Source organism: Macrotis lagotis, chromosome 8, assembly GCF_037893015.1.
Source record: "Macrotis lagotis isolate mMagLag1 chromosome 8, bilby.v1.9.chrom.fasta, whole genome shotgun sequence".
Classification (NCBI taxonomy): domain Eukaryota; kingdom Metazoa; phylum Chordata; class Mammalia; order Peramelemorphia; family Peramelidae; genus Macrotis; species Macrotis lagotis.
The window spans coordinates 194,351,026-194,373,275 of NC_133665.1; the positions used below are offsets into that span (position 1 = coordinate 194,351,026).

The 22,250-nt window shown below is 51.7% G+C and overlaps 1 protein-coding gene across 1 annotated transcript; it reads left to right on the forward strand.

Annotated features, from left to right (window-relative positions):
- Positions 1-8,425: 8,425 nt before the first annotated feature.
- GHRHR (growth hormone releasing hormone receptor) lies at positions 8,426-21,928 on the forward strand. The gene is made up of 13 exons (XM_074199097.1): positions 8,426-8,491; positions 10,884-10,986; positions 11,606-11,713; positions 12,138-12,235; positions 13,293-13,390; positions 15,367-15,502; positions 17,033-17,186; positions 17,506-17,566; positions 18,218-18,287; positions 18,887-18,978; positions 20,382-20,511; positions 21,577-21,637; positions 21,777-21,928. The coding sequence occupies exons 1-13, from the start codon at positions 8,426-8,428 to the stop codon at positions 21,926-21,928; spliced, it is 1,329 nt and encodes a 442-aa protein (XP_074055198.1).
- The last annotated feature ends 322 nt before the right edge of the window (positions 21,929-22,250 follow it).

Genomic DNA, 22,250 nt, shown 5'->3' on the forward strand with positions numbered 1-22,250 from the left:
TGTAAGAAGAAGAAAAATCAAAGTGGTACTTATAATAGCTCTACATAAGGATGTTTGTCCATTGTTCTCATGCACATGAGTTGAATTTGAGGGTAGGGATTGCTATGCTAAGTCACCAGCCTCACTTTCTCCTCCAAAGCCATTCGGATCCAGTAACCAGATATGAATCAGGATGACTGACCATGGCCTTGGATGTGAAGCTATCAGAGCTAAATGACTTGCCCAAGGTTAGTTAGTATCCGAGGTTAGATTTGAACTAAGTTGTCCTGAGTTCAGGGCCAATATTCTACCCATTATGCCATCCAGCTGTTTTCCTACACAAGGAAAACCATCCTTGGATTAAGAGAGATAAAGAAAACTTATGCCCTGCTGAGATGACCAAAGAGTGAACCTCATCACCTCTAATTAATGTTCCCTCTGTAGACTCTCATTCCACCTGATCAAAGTCAGTGGCATTCATTTCCCCATTAGATTTTCCCACATCTCATTGAGTTTCCATTTCCATGGGATGGTCAATGGCCACCCAACGTCCCAGAACCCCTGGTCTCTCTCTGTCACTTTCCTGGGCCATATATGGGAACCCTATTGGATAGCCTCCAGTTTGACCCACTCTGGCTGATCAGAACTTGGAAAGACTGTTCTTCAAAGGGACAGTGATGTTGATGACCAACAGTGGTCTAGTGCCCACAACCCAGAATTACTGAGTCTGCTTGCTTCCTTGCTCCAACCCTGGAGCAGTCAAGTTTACCAGAACGGTAGTGTTTCTTGCACTCGGCTGGCCTCACTAGTTGCTTGGGGTGGCCTGGCTGGACTGGGGCAGAGGGTGTGGGGGAGCCTTGCATTTGCTCCATACTTATCTCCAGACCCAAATTGCCCAGCTCTGTTCAATGGGACACTGTCTAACTGGTTCTGTGGAGAAAATACCAGCCTGAAAACTGGGTAAAAGATACTTTTCCCATAAAGGGGTGTGGAAGTGAAAGAATGCACTTGACCTGGGGTAGCTTTGGTTGTGAATTGGTGCTTAGAGTTATCCAAGTGTCTGGGGGTCCACCCCTTTCGGAGTCAAGGGTTCATCACAGAATCACAGAGTTAAACATCAATAGCATCTGTCCATTGGGTTTCAGAACCAATTCCTTCCACCTCAAATTATTCAGTCATTTGACCCAAGGTCCTACTTAATTCTATTCTTCACCTTATCTTTAAGGAAATGGGAGAAAATTGACTCAGGCCCATTGAGGCCAGTTAACCTCACCCATCTGTCCAATATGTACTAATATCAATGAACAGCAGCAAATTCTTTTTTCTGGGGGTGGGGAAGGATACAGGGGCTGATTGTTGCCTTTTTTTGAGGGCCTGCAGTCATTTCTTAACATTCTTTGTCAACATACCATCCAAGAGACTGAGGTTATTCTCGACATCGTTCTTAAAGTGGAAAGAGGTATAAAGGAAGACAAAAGGATTCACCTCATCTCATTTCTGACGGAGGGTAAGTTTGACTTGTCAGAGGTCGTGGCAAGAACCACATTCCTGACCACCTTTGCAGTGTGGAACCCCATCAGGATTCCAAGAAGAGGTGGGTCACAATTTGTTCCATGTCACTACCCTTGGTGTGTCCTTTGGTCCAACCAACTGGTCTGCTTTCTGTTTCTCATATACATATAACCCTTGAACCTCCCTCATCACACTTTGTTCTGGTCATGCCCATGACTGGAGAATGCTCTCGTTTTGACCTAGAATTCTTTTGTGCCTTTTAAAGCTTGGTCTAATGGTCATCCGGATCCCCCCCCCCCCCCCCCGGATTCTACTTCCTTCCCTGAGTGAAAATGCCTCGACTGTACTTTTTACATGATTTATTTTAATTTATATGTATCCAGTATTCTATCCACTGGTAGAACATTTCATTGTTGTCTGTGTCCCAGTGTCTGTTCCTTGGGCAAGTCACTTTACCTTGATGGCCTCGCATTCAGGGCTACCTCGAGTTATCCTGATTCATATCTGGCCACTGGACCTGGATGGCTCTGGAGGAGAAAGTGCTCGGGATGGCATCAGCTCCTTGATGATGTAGTCTTCTTGGAGAACCGAGGACAAAATACCATTAGCCTGTTCCATGATAAACATTTGTTGACCAAAGCACTGTCTAGGGCAGAGGCAGAAGAGATTAAGTCCTCTCCATTTTCAGGATTGTGACTCAGTCCAGGAAAATGAGACAGCTTTGTTGGTTACTGCTGGAGGATCCTACTCCCTTCCCAAGTCTGCTCTTCTGGGGTCAGAAATAGCCAGCTGAGAGTTCCTCCCAGGAAGCCCCTATACAAACATCCATATGGCCTGTGTGAGAAGGAGGAAGAGGAGGAGGAGGAAGTAGACTGGGATGTGTTGGGGGAGAAGAGAGGATTCTCTCATTAGTGTGTGAGTTTGACTCATCAATGGAAGTCAGGAGGGGGAATATGGAGAACCTGCTGGCCAAGGGAAGGCAAGGTGAGGGAGGAGGAAGAAGGAACCAGCATAGAAGCTGATGACAAGGCCTGGGGATCCTGGATTACAGCAGGGAAAGGAAAGGTATGTAAAGACCAGGGTGGACAACCCACTTCAATTGCATCTGCCCTGCTTATATTGATGCTCTGACTGAGGCCAGAGGTCACAGACTCCTTCAGACCCAGAAAACACCTCCCCAGGAGAGAATGATTGAGCCTTGGTCTTGGCTTGCACAGATGGGCTCCATGCTCACTTGGCCACAGGGTTGGGAGGGGCAAAGTCTACTCATTGGGAATGAGACCAACACATTCAAGAAACTCCTCTTCACCTCCCTCTCTGTCCATCTAGCCAGCTTCTTCCCCATTTATAGACGCTGTCCCATTCTTTAATCCTTTAGGACCCAAATCTCACCAGAACTCTCAGGATTGGAACTGACATGGATTCTGGGTGAATGAGGCTCCCCAAAAGAGTCTAGGACCTGGAGTTAAGAGGAGGAAGAAGAGGAGAACTAAGTGTTTATATTTCACTTACTAGGCACTGTGCTAAATGCTAGCAAATATAATCTCACTTGAGATTCATAATAGCCCTGCAAGGTAGATGCCATTTTTATAGGTGGCACAGTGTATAGAGCTGACCTTGGAGTCAAGAGGATGGGAATTCAAATCCAGCCTCAGACACCTGCCACTCACTAGCTGTGTGACTTTGGACAAGTTCCTTCACCCTGATTGCCTCCCATCCAGGGTCATCTCCAATCATCCTGGAGGGCCATGTCTGGCCACTGGACCCAGATGACTCTGGAGGAGAAAGTCGGGCTGGTGACTTAGCACAGCATCTCCTCACTCAGATCCAGTTCATGTGCTTGTCATGACATCACCTCCCTGATATCGCAGTCTTCTTCAAAAATGTAGGACATATGTTATTATTTCACAGTTTAGAAGACTGACGCGGATAGAGGGTAAGCAGCTGGCCCAGGGCCACACAGCTAATAAGCGTCCAGAATCAAATTTGAACTCACAGCTTCCTGACTCTGGCTCTGAATCAGGTATATGAAGGGTTCTTGGGGAAGAGAATTTAAGGATGGTCTATTTGGCCCTAAAGGTACCAGGAGCAGTGTGTGTGTGTGTGTGTGTGTGTGTGTGTGTGTGTGTGTGTGTGTATGGGTGTGTGTATCTGTGTCTGTGTGTATGCATGTGTGTCTCTGTGTATGAGTGTGTGAGTGTGTGTATGTGTGTCTCTGTGTCTGTGTGTCTGAGTGTGTGTGAGTGTGTGTGTGTGTCTCTGTGTCTGTGAGTGTATATGAGTGTGTGTGAGTGTGTATGTATGTGTGTGTCTGTGTGTATGTGTGTGAGAGTGTGTGTGTGTAGTGCAGTGAGGGTTAAAAGAGGCAATTCCATTTTAAAGTTAGGAAACCTCCTGATAATTGTCCCTGTCCCCAAGGAGAGCGGGCTGCCCCAGGTGGGGCGGGGGGACTGGCAGGGCTGCACCCTATGTGACCATACCTCTCTGTTTCTAGGTGCTTCCAGTTATGAGAGATCAGGGCTCGGAGAGTGGGCATTTAGGCAGTCCTAGTTAAGTTATCCAGTCCCTCTCGGCCTCTAATGTTTGTACTTCCTCAGTGGCAAGTGTCTCGTAACTCCCACAGCTTACTCGGCATAGGCGTGAGTAGCCGGAAAGCATTGAAAAGGCTATGGGAATATTTCTACATGAAATGAATGTTTCTACATTTTAACATGAACCCTCTGAGATCCTTCAACAAGGAACTACTGGCCACACTTCAACCTCAGGTTGCCTCAGAATCGGGGCAGTCAGGTTCTAGTCTCAGCTCGGCCACTGTCTTGCTAAGTGACTTCTCCTCTTCCTGCCTCAGTTTCCTCCTCTGTCCTTGCCTGGCAGACCTGAATGCACCCACATTCTAAAGCCTTGGCTTTGGGCACAGGAGAGGTCCTGCTGGTCTCCTGAGAGAAAAGCACCTGGGCCCAACCCTCACTACTGGCTGAGGGGGCAAAGTCTAGGTCCAGTTTAAAGCTGAAGGAGGGAGGTGTGATCCGGGTACCTAGCAGCCCTGCCCCTGCTCAGAGCCACCCCGGGCACACCCCCATACTGTTTCCTCTACCTCCTGGACGCAGAGAGGCTAGAGCTCGGCCCAGCCCTTGGTGGCTGAGCCAAGCTCTAGGGGGCCAGGGTTGAGCAGGAGCTGGGAGTAGGCCCTGGTGACACGGTCAGCTGGGGGGGGCGGTGGACCAGGTGCCCGCATCCCCAGGGCAGGTCGGGCACTGAAGCAGGGCCAGGGGGGCGGCCCCCTGAGGGGCAGCCTGGCTCACCAGAAACCTAGAGGGCTAATGATTGTCTCTTCCTGCCAGCTGGTGGGAGAGAAGACGTTCCCTGAATTCCAGGGTATTCACTGAGGTTGAAACAACTTTGGGTTGGTAATGTTTAGTTACTTTCAACAGATATGAAGCCCTTGCTGTGTGATGGGTTATGGCCATCCTGGAGAGACCCTGCCCACAAGAAGCTTGCTGAGCCCTGGGCCTACAAGCTGGTGGGATGAGCTGGGCTCCAAAGATGGGTGCCGATGAAAAGTGGGGCAGAGGGCCTCTCTCTCCTTGGAGCTGAAGCTCTCTGAAGGTAGACCAAGCTCAGAAGTCACTTGACACTGGGGAGTCACATGCAATTGGCCTCTAGATGCTGGGGATAAGACAACCAAACAGTCCTTGCCCTTAGGTATTTCCCATTCTAGTGGGGTCTACCTCATTGACAGCCACCGAAACACCACCCTCATTATTGAATGCTTCTGAGCTTTTCCTCCCCATGTTCCTTCAGGAGGTGCTCTAATTGTGATTGGGTCTCAGGTTACGGGCTGGTCTGTGGTCACAGAACTCAAAATAAGATTCCAGTCCAGGTCCTTGATCTGTTTTACTTTCCACTGGACCTGGGCAGTGGTTAGCCAGAGCCTGGTTCTCAGGACACAGGCAGAGAGCTCTGCCAACAACCAGTCCAAGTGGGAGGTTTGAAGGGTTTGGAAGGGTTTGAAGGTGTGTAACAGAGGAGATCTGCCCCAATTCCAAGCAGACATAGGTATTCTGGGACTATTTCTGGCCCACTTACAGAGTGGTGGAAAAGAGCTGTTGGATAGGTTCCACAGCCAGAAATGAGTGCAAACAAAAGGTTCTCTTTCAGGATAGCCCTGGAGACCTGCAAGCCTCCAGATGGGGAGAAAGGTGACAGTGATATTTGCAACTAGAGAGGGATGTGGGTAGAAGTGTACCCTAGCAAGTTGCCTCGGTGGCTGCATGGAGGGTAGATCAGAGGGGTCAGACACAAGGGCAAGGAAAGCAAACAGAAGGCTGCCGTAATCCAGGTGACAGGTTGATAGGAGCTTAAACTAGGGTGACAGTCATGTGAAGGGACAGATGACACATAGAGGAAAAATGGTTGGAAAGGTAGAACCAGAAGGACTTGGCAGTTAATTGGAAATGGGAGTGGAAAGAAAGAGGAGGGTCAAAGATGGCTCCAAGGGTGAGAGTGGGAGATGTGGAGAATGGCCAAGCCTTGAGCAGAAATAGGGAGGAGTTGGAGGGAGTGACCTGGAAGACCTCTCAAATCCCAGGAGCTTTTTCAAATGATTTACCCTCTGACCACAGGGCTTCATCCCAAGCTTTGGGGGTGGTATGCCTGCTTTTTAACTCAGTTAAAAGACTTTAAATTTATCCCTATTCACATGCATCTTTGTAGAGTTGGCCCCTCAGTTTCACCTGCTGCAAATCCAGACTCTCTTCTTTCCCCCCCCTCCTGCACCCCCACCCCTCTTTGCTGCCTGCTTTATGGCATCTCTAAACTGGATAAGTGTTTGGTCGGGTTGTGCCTTCCTCCAGTTCATTGCACCAAGCATTGGGCAGTGCCTGGGTTTCCCCTGAGCTTGGAGGGGAGGGGAGTCGATTTGAGTGTGGAGGAGGGAGGAGAAGGCAGGCAGAAGAACAAGCTGATCCCCCACACTGTTGAATAGTTAAGTCAGGAGCAGTGCAAGGCCAATCTGCATGCCATGACTATGCAAGCCCAAGAGTGCAGATGTGCAGGACCCAGAAGCATCCCAGCCTGGAGGGGACTGCCCATCTGCCCTGCTGAGGACTATGCCTGCCAAGCCCTGGGGCCTCTGGATTCTGTGCTCCTTTAGTCTCACATCTGGTGTAAGTAGTCTGCCTTGATGTCCCTCAGTTCCCTGAATAACTGGAACTGCCTGAGGTTGGGTTTCAGGCCCTAGGAAGAAAAACTTTCTGAGAGAAGACAGTCCCTTTCTCCCCTTGGGTTAACCCTTGGGTTAGGGTGGGGTCCAGCAGGCCAATGACCCCCCATCTAAGGGTGTGCCAGCTGGGCAGAGGACTCACACTTCCATTCTGTTTATATCAGGTAAATGACTGTGTCTAATCCCAAAGAGTTGATTATTAATGGAAAAACAGGACGTGGGTATCAGCCTCCAGCACAGGTCCGATGGCTTTGGGCTCCAGCCAGTCATTAATCAAAAGGAACCCAAGCATCCAGGTGGGCCAGTTGGCACAATTAGAGAAAGAGAAAGTTGTTTTTTCCAGAAATTGAGAAATATCCATGGTTTAGAGAGTGAAGGAGGAGGAGGAAGGGGAGGAGGGAGGAAGAAAAGAGTTTTTCCAGGTACCTGGATAGGAGGGAAAGGCAAGACAGGAGCAGAGACCAGGGCAGGATCTGATGATCCCCTATTCCTAAGAAGCTAGGCCCACAGAACCTGTATTGGGAGGAGGAACAAGGACAAAGAGAGATTGTGGGGATCAGAAGTCAAATGGCTTCCAAGGCTTCTCTGGACAGAATCTGTCTCCTGAGCCAATGGAACCTTCCTGGACTCTGTCTCCCTAGATTTTCAGAAACTGCCAAGGCTGAGTTGGTGCCAATCCAGGAGAAAAAGAGTCACCCTTGTTTAATGGGCTCATGATGTGCAGGACCCAAGTGCCCGCTGGGGGCTTAGTCCATTTGGGGGCACCAGAGGATGAGGCTGGGGAGAGGAAAGAGGAGGAAAGGGGCCTGAGCTAAGGAGAAGGGGAGTGGGCAGGAACAAGCAGGAGAATCATTTAGCTTCAGTCTCTTACTTCTTTGATTCCTAAGATCTGGGGATTTGAAATTTCCCCTCTCCAAGTAGAATTATCTCCCCAACACCCCCCCCCAAAAGGTTTCTGTTGTTCAGGGGGTGTTTCAGGGACAGAGCGGGTTCAGGAAATTAGTCTCTGTGTTGATCTGGGACTGGGAGGATCTTCTTGGTTGAGTCTATTCAGCCAGAGATTGGTAGTGAGGACCCTAGCATTATGTGGGATAGAACCAGGATGTTGGGGGGATAAGGCTCCTCTAGCAGGGCCTTACCCTGTGCCATTCACCACAGAAGAGGGGAATAAGGGCAAGAAGTAGATTCTGATGAGGAGTCTTACTGGAGAGACAAGATTCACAAATAGGAAACATTCAGGGACATAATAGATAGGTGGTAGATAAAGAAAGCAATCAGTGTGGGTCCTGGACTCAGTCACCTCTCCTGTAAAATGAAGGGTGGGACTCAATATCCTCAAAGATACTTCCCAGCTGACAACTTATGACTCTGCAGTGAAAGTTGGGTGGTGGGGTGGAGCTGGGGTGGGGGAAGGCTTCCTGGGGGAGCAGACCTTGAGTGGGGCCATAAAGTGTGACTGGAGATTAGATGAGGGAGGAGTGAGGATGGTGTTTCAGGGGTGTGTCGCAGAAACAAAACATGGATAAAGACAGAAGTGTTTGAGGAAAGCAGCCTGGCCCTGGCAGAGTGTGCTTGTTAGAAGGACAGCGAATTGTAGGACCATTCAGAACGCACTTTCTTTGGTGTCCCGGGGGATGCCCATGTGCTGGGTGGTGTCATCCCAGCTCCCTACTCTGTTCTGTTCTCCAGCAGCTGGGTCTCATGATCTTCACCATGGTGTCCATATGGATGAAGCTCAGTAGGAGGCTGCCCTCTGTACAACCTCCATTCCCAGATAGGGTGACTTTTATTATTCATGCTTTGGAGATGGAAACCAGCAGACTGGGTGGCAGGTGGGGGTGGGCAGTGGGGACAGAGAAGGTCACCTGCTCTGTGGGCTGAAATCACCTTGTTTTGTTCCTTTTCTGAGAACTGAACTGAAAGGGTATGTGAATGGTCCTCCCACTCTCTCGGCCAAAGCAGGAGCATCTGGACCTGACCTGTGACTAATATAATAATAACATAATATAATATAATAATCACTGGTGTCAGGTATAAGAAAATGCTGAAGAGAAGAAAAGAGGAGAAGAAAAAAGAGAAGTGAAGAAAAGAGAAGAAAGAAGAAGAGAAGAGAAGCAAGGAGAAGAGAAGCAAAAAGAGAAAGAAGAGGAGAGAAGAGAAGAGAAGAGAAGAGAAGAGAAGAGAAGAGAAGAGAAGAGAAGAGAAGAGAAGAGAAGAGAAGAGAAGAAAGGAAAAGAAAAGCAAGAGCAGAGAAGAGAGGAGAGGAGAGGGAAGGACCACATTTGGGGTTTTCCTTGGTATAAAGTACTAGAGTGGTTTGCCACGTCCTTCTCCAGTTCATTTTACAGATGAGGAAACTGAGGCAGTCAGGGTGAAGTGACCTGCCCAGGGTCTCACATCTAGTAAGTGTCTGAGGGCACATTTGGGCCCGGGAAGGCGAGTCTTCTGGCCCCGGGGCCGGCACTCTGTGCCCTCTGGCGCCACCTAGTGACCCTGAGACAATTTTAAATAAGTGCAATAGGCAGACACGACTTCTCCAGGGAGCCTTCTCAGGTTGACCCACGTCAGCACTTGGACAGCTCCAGGGTGGTATCAAGAATTAGCGAAGGGGCAGAGGAGATGGTTAGGGCAATTATCCATCGGCCAGTCCCAGACCTTCCTCCTCCCAAAGTCTGAATGGTTTGTCTCATGCTTGCCTCAAATTGAAGCCAAGGCCAGAAACTGAGGACGGGAAAACCTGGAAGACGCTGGCAAGTTTCAAGGTTTGAGTAATCAGAGAGACAATCTGTCAGTTGCCTGAGCCCAAGGAAGGGCACCCCGGACCTGGTTCAGAGCAGTAAGGGGACATTCAGCAAAGGAGTGATGCAGGGTGGGCGAAAGGGAAGCGCTGCCAGCAGGCACAAAACATTGAAGCTTTGCTGAAATGGAGTGAGTAAGGTAAATGGTCAGGTCCCTTTACACTCCAGAGCACTCCAGAATCTCTGCTTGCATTCATACCTGACTTGCTGCCCCAGCTGCTATCTTCCTGCCCTTCTGCCATATCATATGGTCACATATGGCCTTAAGGAAAATTACTCGGAGGCTACTTTTTAGGACCAGGAAGGAAGTTGAGGCAAGGAGACAAATTAGGAAGCTAGGAGAAGGGATTGGGTGAATAACATGTTATAAAGGGAGCCAATGTCCAGATGGGCGATACTATTGCTCCTCCCTAATTGATTCACTATCCCACTCACCAAAACTACTTTCCCACATCCTTTCATCTGCCCTCAGAACCTTCAGTGACTTTTCTTCCCTCACCCCAACTCTCAACTGACAACCTTGTTTTATAGTTTACTGAAAAAGTCAAACATTTTTTGGTTATTTTTTCTAAGTTAGTGGGGTTAAGAGACTTGCCCAAGGCCACATATAGGTAATTAATAAGTGTCTGAGGTTGGATTTGGACCCAGGTCCTCTTGATTCCAGGGCCTGTGCTCTATCCATTGTGGCACCTAGCTGCCCCCAAATAAACATTTCTTGAGACTTCCCTTCTCCCCCCTCATCTTCATTTCACATCGTGCCACCTTCACCCCATCTCACATGAAGAGGGCACCCCTTCTCCTTGACTCTTCAAGCACAAGTGATGCCATTGCACTCAATCCTCCCCAGCAGATTGCCACTTCTGTCATCTCTCCTCTCTAATTTAGCTTCATTTTCTCTATTGGTTGCTTCCCTATGGCGTATGAACAGGTCCATGTCTTTACCATCTTCCCAAATCTTATTCCATGCTGCCCTGCCCATGCACCCTCAGATTCAGTGATCCTGGCCACTTTTCTCCTCCACAAACAATACACTCCCTCTCCCGAAACTGAGTATGTTTGCTGGCTATGACCTGTGTCTTCTGGGAATCGTCCTGTACTCATGGTGAACGGGCCCATCTTCTTAATCTTGTGTAGGAACCTGTTCTGTTGGCTCTTCTCTTCTGCACTGCAAACTCCAAAAGCAGAGACCCTAGCCTCTGTTTCTTGTACTTGTTCAATCCCCTGGGGATGCCAAACATCCTGGTCAGGAGAGAAACTGGTTTGCCCAGCTCCGAGAGCCTCTTGTCCTAGAGCAAGGGGGAGCGGACCCCTTCTCCAGGTCAGGGAAGGGTATTCTGGGCCCTTCCCAAACTTCTGAGCATCTTTGCCTACAGGAGTTGGGGCTTGTGCACCCAGAATGTGGCCTTTTCCAAGAACTGAAAAAGGATGAACTGGCATGCCTGCTAAGAGAGGACGAGCTGTCCAACGGGAGTGCAGGTAACCAGACCACCGTCTCTTGGCTGGGCTTTCAAGGAGTCTGGGCTAAGTCTAGGCTTTGAGTCCACAGTGGGATCTGGGAAATCGGTGATCTTGTCCTGCTCAGACGGAAACGTGTCTAAACTGATTTTCTTTTCTTTTAAAAAATATCTAGTTTTAATGAGCAAAAATCTGCCTTTTCTCTCTCCCATTCTAACCTTTCTATTTTCCAACTGAAAATATTTGCTTTTTGTTTGTTTGTTTGTTTGTTTTGCAAGGCAATGGGGTTAAGTGACTTGTACAAGGTCACACAGCCAGGTCATAGTTGCCTGAGGTTGGGATTTGAGCTCAGGTCCTCCTAGCTGCCCTTCTTGAACTGGTTTGTCTGTATGGCCCTCTGGCCATTTTGCTGCTTCTCTAAGCATTTCTCGCCTTATCAAAATAAGTTAGAAGTTGCTTTTGAGGCCAGGTAACACCCAGCCCATTCCCATGGTCATGCTCACATGGCTCCTGCCCACAAAGAGAGTGGCCACTGCCAGTCTATCTGGCTTGTTCCCCTTATCCCCCCCCCCCCCTTGCCTTGGATCTCAGACTTTCTCCTTACATCCACGACAAAGCTGTTCGCTTTGCTCCTGTCTAGGCTGCCAGAGGGAGTGGGATGGTCTGCTGTGCTGGCCAGCCGTGGGTGCTGGGGCATCAGTCACCCTGCCCTGCCCAGACTTCTTCTCTCTCTTCAGCCCCAAGCCAGGTGAGATGACTCTGTAGGATGACCAAGGAGAGGGAAGGCAGGTGAGGGAGGCAGGAGGGAGGAATGGTTAGTGCCCTGGGGCAGGAATCAACTACTCAGCCTCTTGCTTGGAGAGGGAGAATGGAGAACAGCTTTCCTCCTACAAGGATCCAGTACCAGGGTGAGGTTTCCTTGCCCAAGTGGCCCCAGATCTCCCTATCTTCAGTAAAAGATGAGATCGGGATAGCAGCCACCTTCATGGTCCAGGGACAGAGGGCTCAGGAGCACAGGAGACTATTACTGAGGAAGTCACAAGGTCCTATGGCTTCGCATCCATCAGTTTTGTACCCCTGTCCCTAGGGAAATACTGGGGACCCCTATGTTGTCCTTGGGCACTACTGGGCAGAGATTCCTCTTCTCCACTGTCTCTTCCCTCTTCCTCCAGGATCATTGAGGAGAGACTGCACAGGCATGGGATGGTCAGAGCCCTCCCCTTCATATCCTGAAGCATGCCCAGTGGAGATGGAATCCCTAGCTGAGGAGGTGGGCTGCTTCTAGGGAAGGAAGGAGGGTTGGAGTACCCAGGGAAGAGGGAGGGGGAGCATGGGAAGGCTCACAGCACAGTTCTAAGCCCCCTCCCTCATACAACCCCTTCCCTTCCCAGGATTGGTATCATAAAGCACTATCTTGCTGATGATTTGATGGGTTCAAAGTCATTTAGCCAAAAGCCTATTGTACTAGGAGACAGGAGGCCTGGGTTCTAATCCCTTATGATGCTTCACATTTGGACAAGGCCTGGCCACCGAGTCAATCCCATCCACCCCACCTAGTAGGGAAGATCTATGTTATAATTCCTATTTTACAAATGGGGAAACAGACTCATAGGAGTTAAATGTCTCATCTAAGACAACCTGATCAGCCAGTGGTGGTCTTGGAATGAGAACCCAGATATTTTGACTGGGACTCCAGCTTCTCCTTAGAACAGCATGGTGGCCTCTCATTCATTCATGGAGGGACCCTGGGCCTACTACTTATTGATTCAGGCCTCAGTTTCCCTAGCTAGAAAATGGGATGGTGCTATTGGCCTCTATGTTACATGACTCCTGGAAGGATGGAATGAGGTCAGGGTCCAAGGGAGCTTTAGAAAGAGTAAGAAGTCTCCCAGCCAGGAAGAACGGACTGAGTGCTCTCTTTTTGGGACATGTCTCTCTCCGGTCCTGCTGGCCCAAACTCTGTGACCACCTCAGGAACACTTTCTCTTCAGCTCTGAGGGATCTCAAAGGGACTTTCATTTTGGCATTGAGGTTTGATTTCTCATCTTGGTCCCTGTCCTTGCCCCATTCCCTTTTCCCTTCCATCCTCTTCCAAACAGTTAATGTAAGACAGTTCCCTCCCCCCTCCCCACCATGGGTGAGCTTGAGACTAGGGATTTAAGCCAGCCTGAAGGAAATTTTGAAAATGGAAAAGCATTGTGTGGACAATTGGTGTGAATAATCAGAGATTCAGCTCCCTCAAAATGAAAGTTTTAATGCATCCACTTGTGTGTGTCCTTAGCCTAAAAGACCAATGCTGGGAGCTAACAGTCCTCTTTCCTCTTCAGAAATCCTACTTCTCCACAGTAAGGATCATCTATACAGTAGGCTACAGTGTCTCCCTTGCTTCCCTTCTCGTGGCCATCAGCATTCTAATGATGATCAGGTATCTCACTATCTCCATCACCATCCACATCACATCACATCACAATGGTCACTAATGATCCCTGGCGATCCCCAATGACCATCAGTGATTATCAGTGGTCATGAGTGATCGTCAGTGATCACTAATAGTCATCAGGGTGCCCAACAGTTAGCAGTGAACATCAGCGGTCACCAGTGATTTCCAATGGTCATTAGTGATCATCTCTGTGAATACCAGTGGTTGTGGGGGGTCATTAGTGATCATCAGTGCTCACCAGTGATCCCCAATGATAATCATCATTATCACTAATCATCAGCAACATCATCAGAATCATCCTTCCCATTATCAGTGTCACCATCACCCTACATCTCCACCAGGAAGACCATCTTCAGCTCTATCATGTCATCAACCCAATACTCTCTCTCCAAAATATCCTGTATTGACCTTGTATATATTTAAATATTTAAATATACTAATGATATGGCCCCTCTAGAACATAAGTTCTTTGATGGTAGGAACTGGTCATGCTTTGGACTTTGCCACCTCAATGCTAACCCACTGCCAGAACATAAGAGTTTTTAATTGATGTGTGCTGGTTAATTGACTGATCACCACCATCACCCCTCGGCTCCTACCAGAGGGTCCAGGCAAGGACCCTTCAAGGTTCCTTCAATCTAAGGACATGAACATGTTTTGGACATGTTCCATGGAATCATGGACACAAACACAACTGAGAAATGAAAAAGGGAGTGTTGGGTCCAGCAGGAAATGAGAACTGAGGCTCTCTCTTTAAGGGTTGGATATGAACAAGGAACTGGGTCATGATCTCAGCAAATGGAAGTTTCCTGAAGAACCACTTAAAAGCATTGTCCTCCCCTGCTGGAGCCCCATGAACAACTCCCCACTGACCTGGTGATCCAGGAAAGATGACAGGAGCAGCCTTAAGAAAGAGAATGGAAGAGGGAGGGAGGGAGGGAGGGAGGGAGGGAGAGAGAGAGAGAGAGAGAGAGAGAGAGAGAGAGAGAGAGAGAGAGAGAGAGAGAGAGAGAGACCCAATATTTAACTTAACTTGCTCACCACAACCCAGACAGCATCATTGATTGAGGGGTTCCACTGATTCTTCTCTACACCAGCTTATACCCTCTGTACATGTCTCCAGACTGGCTTTGGCCCAATCTGACCTAGTCAGTGTAGACATCTACCCAAGGTCATTCAGTCTTCCATTCTCTTCTTCAAGCTTATTTTTTTGTTCATTTCCTTGGTTTTGGTTTGGGAAAATAAGTAGCTGCCTCCACAGCGCCTGTGCGGATCCAGGCTGAGCACAGAGCGCGTCCCTTCTCCCACCTCACCCCACACCCCCAAGCCAGAGGGAATTTTGAGGAGCCATTCACCTGGGCCTGTAGGAGTGTCCGTCCAAACCTCTTTTAGATCCATCCTCTCTTCCCCACTCCACTGGCCTCCATTCTAGTGGGGCCAACGGGTCCCCTGCCATCTGGCCTCGTCCCCCTCAATCCAGCTTCCAACTTCCAGAGTACATTTCTTAAAGCACAAACATGACCCTGTGCCATCCCTGATCATTCATTTTCTTTTTATTTTTTTAAGAAAGATTTTGAGTTTTACAATTCTTCCCCCATTCTTGCTCCCCCCCCCCACAGAAGGCATTCTGCTAGTGTTTACATTGGTTCCATGGTGTACATTTGATCATTCATTTTCAGTGGCTCCCAAGCACCCACAAGATCAAGGGGAATGGCCACAGATGAATCTTTTGGGCCAGTTCAATCCTGCAAACTGATTTGTTGTGTTCCCGAGGGACTCCGGTCAGGGCCAGCCCTCCAAGTGCTTCCATTCTAGCCAGAATTTGGTCCCCAATCTGCTTTCCCTGCCTGCACCCGCTCTTTGCACTCAATCTTGACCACTCTGCCCATTGTCCTGACATATGTTGTCCTCATTCCTATGCTCACATGGCCAATTCTGACCCTGCCCTTCTGGTGCCCCAGGAGGCTTCGCTGCCCCAGAAATTACATCCACGTCCATCTCTTCTGCACATTCATCCTCAAAGCCGTGGCCGTGTTCCTCAAGGATGCCATTGTTCTCCAAGAGGAGGACGAGGTTGATCACTGCACCTTCTCCACGGTGAGGGCCTGGGTCTGGGGGGGAGGGGCACTGCAATGGCTATAGAACAGAGGAGTGCCCCAATGGGTCAGAGTCTGAAGGGGCTATGAGTAAATCTGAGCAAGCCACCTCATGTCCCCAAGCCTCAGTTTCCTCTTTGAAATGGGGCCAATTAGATCTCTCTTGCCCACCTCCCAAGACCCCAGTGATATACTTAGAGAGAGCTTTGACAAACCTCTGAGCTGGGGTCCCCCAGGTGCTCAGGCCTGTAATCTCAGGGAAGACAAGAGAAGAAAAGGTCCTATTACCTTTAGAGGAAAGACTAAGGCTATTAAGGAATGCGGTCCAGGCTGAGAAAGGCTTGGAGCCAGGGAGTCAGGTGGGAGGGCTCAGGTGTGAGGAGTGGGGGGTCTACCCTGATGGAGAGGAAGGGGAAGGCATTCCAGATCTCAACTACAACACACAGACTTTCCATAATACTTGGATATCTGGAGCAGCCGGGAGACACAGATAGGGCAGTTAGGATGACCCCCATTTCATAGACAGAAGGACTGAGGTCTAGAAGACTTCTGAGATGGCCTCAAAGTAGCTGAGGAAGTGGGTGTGGGGTTGTGCAAAGGCATCTCTGTGCCTCAATGGAGGAGGGTGAGGGACAAACCAGCCGCCGGTCCTCAGGTGGAGAAGCCTTGAAGGGCAGATGCAGCAGCAAGAAAAGGGAAGGTTTCTCAGCTTTGAGCAGCAAAATTGCTTGGTCCAGGCCCCAGGGAGCCTGGAGCAAGGGAGGGCTGACAGCACCAGAGATGTCCAGGAGAGGACTGGAAGAACCCAGCGATGTCCAGGGGAGGGCTGGCAGTGCCAGGGATGCCCAGGGGAGGACTGGCAGCACCCATGGATGTCTAGGGGAGGACTGGTAGCACCCAGGGATGCCCAGAGGAGGACTGGCAGCACCCAGAGATGCCTAGGGATATCCATGGGAGCCTGCAGCCAGGAAGGGGGAGAGCAGGCCAAGCTCCCCAAGGCTTGGCAGCCCACTCTCCTAGCTCAGTCCCTGCCTCTCAGCCCAGCCCTCTGGGTTCATCCCTCTGACCTTGCCAGGCAGGCCTTTCACCAAACACACTGAGGTGCCAAAGGGAATGAAAAGAGGAAAAAATCCAGCCAATGTCTGGGGTAGAGCAAACTCATGCTGACAAGTCATGCCCTGAGCCAGGAGACCCAGGGCCTGGGGCTGCCCAGCCCTCTCTCACCAGGCTGGACCTCTCCCTTGACCTGCCTCCAGAGGAGCCTGCTTGTCCCTGATGGCACTGCCCCCTTCTACCGAGTGGCATCCCCCAGCTTTCTGGAGGCCCCAGCTCGCCGGCTCCTCTTCAGTCCCCTCCAGCACACTTGCTCTGGGCCCAGAGTGGGACCAAGGGCATAGAGACGCTCAGGGCCAGGCCCTGCCTCCACCTTCTGGGAGGACCAGGCCAGCAGTGAGGCCAAGCGGGGGACCGGCGGAAGAGCAGGGGCCTCGCCTCCAGTTATGACCCTCCCCATCCATCCTTTTGCCCCAAGACTGGCTGCAAGCTCTCCGTGGCCTTCTCCTACTACGCCACCACTGCCAACTTCAGCTGGCTCCTGGTTGAGGCCATCTACCTGACGTGTCTCCTGGCCACAGCCTTTCCCAATGGCATGAGATACTTCTGGTGGCTCGTTCTTGGTGGCTGGGGTGAGTCTTCTGTGGAGAGTGGGGACAGAGGCTGGCCCGGGACCGACATCAGGGAGCAGTCTGGGGATGGGGATCAGAAGTAGGGAGTCAGGCCACGGCAGAGGACAGAGGTCTGTCTGTGGCCAGGGTCAGGGGGCTCTGGGGCTGAGGGTTAGAAGCCATCCGTGACTGGGCTTAGGGGTCGATCTGGGCTCATGATGGGGAACATGACAGGAGGGAGTAGGGCTCAGGGCCCTGCCAGCCTCACCTCCCCAACAAGGGGGCAGCTGGGGGCGGGCAGCTGATCCCCCGGGCTCAACGGTGCTTGGCTCCTCCCCAGGCTTCCCCATGGTTTTCATTCTGGTCTGGAGCCTCTTCAAGTGGGCTTTTGAAGACAGAGGGTGAGTCTTCCCTGAACCCAGGAAAGCCCCCCCGCCCCCCACTGGCCCCCCCAGCACCCCCCCAAGGCTGTTTTGGGGAGGGCCAGAATCACAGCCGGTCATCATTCTACACAGCCACACACACACACACACACACACACACACACACACACACACACACACACACACTCCCTGAACTCCAAGGCCCCTCACAAGCATCCAGGCCAACCCTTCTTTGAGCCAGAAGCCCCCTCTACATCCAGGTAGGAAAGCAGGGGGCTTCCCACCCCAATGCTTTTCAGTCGAAGGAGTCTTGATTAAGGCTTCTACTTCCCGGGCCCTCTGGAGGCTCAGAAGGGAAACACTGACAGACATGAGACAACCTGCCCTCGAGGAGCTTCCACCTCAGGAGAGGGAAACCGCACAGTTCAGGAATCAGCTAGCTGAGGAAAGTGAGGTGCATGACTTGTCCAAGGGCAAGAGGCAAAGCCAGGAAGGAGGGAGCCCTTCTGGGGGCTCCTGAGGAGTGAGATTTGAAGAAACAGGGTCTGGACTTTTGTGTATGGAAGTAGGCCAAAGTGCATGGACTGGGCCTGGGGGGCCCTGACTCCCAGCAGCTCCTTCTGGGGGGCACCTTCTGGGTGTCCTCCACTGTTCCTTCCATCCTTGCAGGTGCTGGGATATGAATGAAGACTCTCCCTATTGGTGGATTATCAAAGGACCCGATGTCCTGTCAGTTGGGGTGAGGCTGCCATCTTGTACCACCCCTCTGCCAGCCCCTGGATCAGGGCAAGGGTGTCCCGGCTTCCTTCTTGGGGGTCCTGGGAAACTGAGCCTTCTTCCTCTCTGAGTCTTTCCTCAACTGTAAAAACGAATGGGTTGGATTAGATGCCTTCAGGGGTCTCTTTCAGCTCCTTGAACTTTAGTGGGTGAAAGCTTTGTCTGGACAGCCTTAGGGGGGCTGGGAGTAGGGAACAACCCTGGAGGGTCTGGGAGGGTCTGGAGGTAGGGGGCATGAAACAACATTGTTGGGGGGAAGGCTGGAGCAGAGGGCAAAGACAGGGATGTGAGAAGCCCCTCGCACCTGGAGCATCCCTCCAATGGGCTGCCCTCAAAGGGAGGGGGCCAGCTCTTTTCCTCTAGGCCTAAAGCATCTGTTTTAATGATTAAGGGTTCTAGGCCCAGTTGGAGCATCCAGGTTGGAGCCCCCTGCCTTCCTGGGGCTGCCATCTTCCTGGGTCAGTCCCTCGCTGTGCCCCACGCCCATCCAGGCCCCTTTAGGGCTGTGGGGTCACCCCCGCCGTGCCCAGCTCCCCCCTCCCCCCTCGTCTCTGCCACTAGATCACCTTTGGGCTCTTCCTCAATATCATCCGCATCTTACTCAAGAAGCTGGACCCAGGACAGAGCAACTTCCAAAGTCACACCCAGTACCGGTAGGGTTCCAGGGAGCTGGGGGTGCGGGGGACAGGACTGGGGGGAGGGTTTCAACTGGGGGGCTAGTCTGAGGGGAGGGGTCTTTGGCTGGAAGGCAGGCTTGGGGGGAAGGGTTTTGGACTTGGGGGCAGGTCTGGGGGAGAGAAGGTCTTGGGGCTTCAAGGTCAGGCTCAAAGACAGTTCCCACACAAGGTCCTCTGGGACAGCGGCAGTGACCATGCACCAGTGTGAACCCAGGGGTCAACAGTGGCCCTGACAGAGGGACCCGTTCAGCTCCATGTCAGGAAAATGTTCTTCCCTTTGAGAGGGGAAGGACTTTGCCTAAGCTCACCCCAATTCCCAGGGGCAGGGGGTAGGGAGCTCCCTGTCCCTGGGGGTCTCCAAGCAGAGCCCTGATGAACTCTGGATATTGAAGAGCTGGGCAGGGCAGACTCCAAGGCCCTTACTGGGAGAAGGCCCAAATAATAGGTGGGATATACCCCACCCTAAGATTTGCAAAGCATTTTACAAAAATGATTTCATTTTATCCTCTCAACAGCCTTGGAGACTGCGGCAGGTAGTGGTTAGACGACTTGCCCAGGGTCATTCATCTAGTATGGCTCTGAGGGCAGAGACTTGAACTGCCCCAACAGAAATCTTGTAAACGGATTAGCTTACCCAATTTCTGGGGCTGTGTGAGGGTCCCTCAGCCCTCAAGAGACTGGCACATTGGGCTGCGCTTAACGAGATGACATTCTACAGGAATTACACTGGGGGTTGGGCCACTTCCAAAAAATCAAATTTGCAAGTACAAGATAGAGGAAGGCAGAGGACGACAGAGATTTTTCTGAAAAAGATCGGGGAGTTTGAGTGGACCACAAGCTCAATCTGTGGGTGGGGAGGAGGTGGTCAGAGACACTAAGATGATCTTGGACTATACTGGGAGGCTCAGACGCTCCAGGAACATGGAGGCAGTGGCCCCATTGAACTTGGCCTTTCTCAGAGCTCCATGGTGGCTTTGAGGGTCTTCTGGCCTCTATGGTTTAGGGAGACCTTTGATCAGTTGGGGAATGCTCAGAGGAGGGAAGCCACGATGGAAAGGGGACACACGAGGATTCGTGGAAGGGTCTCAGTGGGAACGCCTGGGAAAGCAAAGCCTGGGGGAGACATGGAGGATGGAGTTGGATGTCTGAAGAGCCATCATGAGAAGGGGGATCAGCCCTGGGCTGAGGGGGGCTGCTGCTGGAAGGCTCCTGTCTCAGGTGTGGAAGGTGGCTCTGGAGGGTCCTTGGCTCTGTGAATGCCCGTGTTGGCAGCAGCACCCTGAGTCCATCCTGCCAACCCCGGCCCAGTGACCCCAGAGCTAGCATGGCCAAGGCCTCCTTCCCAGGAGACTCTCCCCATCTCCTTTCCTCTCTCCCAGGCGGCTCTCCAAGTCAACTCTGCTCCTCATCCCGCTCTTTGGAGCTCACTACATCATCTTCAACTTCCTCCCAGACAGCGCCGGCGTGGGCCCCCGCCTCTTCCTGGAGCTGGGCTTCGGCTCCTTTCAGGTGAGGGGCCAGGCCTCTACCAGCCACGCTGGGCCTCCAGGGCTGGTCAGCTGAGACGGAGCGGCGTCAGGCCCGGTCAGCACAGTAATTGGTGTAGGAGCCGGCGAGGCCAAGGGCGAGGAGGACCCGGCACCTGGGGTAACCACGAGGCCGGCCCGCTGGTGGCTTCCTTTCTGCTCAGGCTTCTGACCTTGCATCACCCTCCATAGCAGTTCCCGGGGCAAAGTACCAGTCACCCTACTTCAGTGATGACTCCAGGAACAAGTGAGTCAGTGCCTAGGGCTCTCTGATGTGGATGCCCGTCTGCCAGCAGGGCATGAGCTCTTCCAGGGCCGCTCTGGGCCTGACACTCACTTATCATTAGTGGACTGACTGGCAAGAGACAGGAGTCTGAGGAACGTAGACTCGGCCCCCTAACAACTTCCTGTCCCCCTCTTCACCCAGTCTTCCTGCCCCCACGTATACAAGGAAGCCCCCACCCACCCCATGAGGGGTTGGTAGAAAGGGCAGAACCATTCTGATCCCTACTCTGCCATAGGTGATCGAACAATCGATCAACCAATCAACCAGCCTTGGGGAGTTCAGAGTCTATCCATGGAGGTAAGGCTCCCAGGTCCAGAACCACCAGAGAACAAGAGGTCTCCTAGTCATCATGGCAGGAACACACTTCCTGGCCACAAGAAGTGGCCCCGGTGGGATGGGCGCCCCATCCCCGGAGGTACCCCGCAGAGGCTTGCCTCAGCTTGTCTCTGATCAAGTGTGGGCTGGACCAGAGGTGCCCACTGGCTCCGAGGGTCTGTGGGCCCTGCAGAGGCTTCTGGAGATAGGGCCAAGGGAGAGTGGGAGGAAGGGGGGCAGAGCATCTCCCCAAGCGATAGGCTGGGCCTGGAGGATTTGGGGAGGCGAGGAGAGCACAGGGCAGGAGAAGGGATGCAATTGGAGGTGGAGAGGAAGGCATCTGTCCTGGAAGGGGCTGAGAGAGCCCAGTGAGGCCAGGGGTCTGGAGCCAGGCCTTAAAGTCAAGGCCAAAGAGCTCCCACCCACCGGCCCTTTCTGTCCTTACAGGGCTTCATCGTGGCTGTCCTTTACTGCTTTCTTAACCACGAGGTGAGCCTGTGCCACCCTGGCAATCCCTGGGCACCCCTCCCCTCCTCTCTGCTGGGTCCTGGGTGCCGGGGTCCAAGGGGCAGCTGGCAAGGGCCAGTCCAGGCAGGAAGTCCAGAGATGGGGCATGTGCCCGCTTTGTCCCTTGGCACTCCCTGCAGATGCTTTGGAGTCAGGGATGGGGAAGAGGGGTGAGAGTCGGCCAGTGTGCAGCCTCTGTGCACTCTGGGGTCTGGGTCTGGATTCTGGCCAGAGGTTGGGGCAGGGGAAAAACATGGGAAAGGAGGAGGACCAGGAGCCCCATCCTGGCTAGACCAAGAGCTAGAACGGGCAAAGAGGAGCAAACGTTTGTTAAGAGCGCGACACTGGGCCAATACTGCAATTATTGTCTCATTTGATCCCCACAACCACTTCATTATTTGCCCCATTTTACAGGTGAGGAAACTGAGGCCAAGTTGTGACTTCTCCAGGGTCACCTAGCAAGGAAGTATCTGAGGGTAGATTTGAACTCAGGTCCTGCTGACTTCAGGTCTAATGGTCTGACCACTGCCTCTAAGGCAGCTGGAAGGAACCTCAGAAAGTCTCACATGCTCATTTTATGGAGAAGGGAACTGAGGTATGAGCTGATGAATGGT

What these genes read in the sequence shown, in the direction of transcription:
- GHRHR (XM_074199097.1), top strand. Translation starts at nt 8,426, where the DNA reads ATGGTGTCCATATGGATGAAGCTCAGTAGGAGGCTGCCCTCTGTACAA. An exon ending in GCTGTCCAACGGGAGTGCAG is followed by an intron (nt 10,987 to 11,605) that starts GTAACCAGACCA and finishes GCTCCTGTCTAG; the next exon opens with GCTGCCAGAGGGAGTGGGAT. An exon ending in TGGAATCCCTAGCTGAGGAG is followed by an intron (nt 12,236 to 13,292) that starts GTGGGCTGCTTC and finishes TTTCCTCTTCAG; the next exon opens with AAATCCTACTTCTCCACAGT.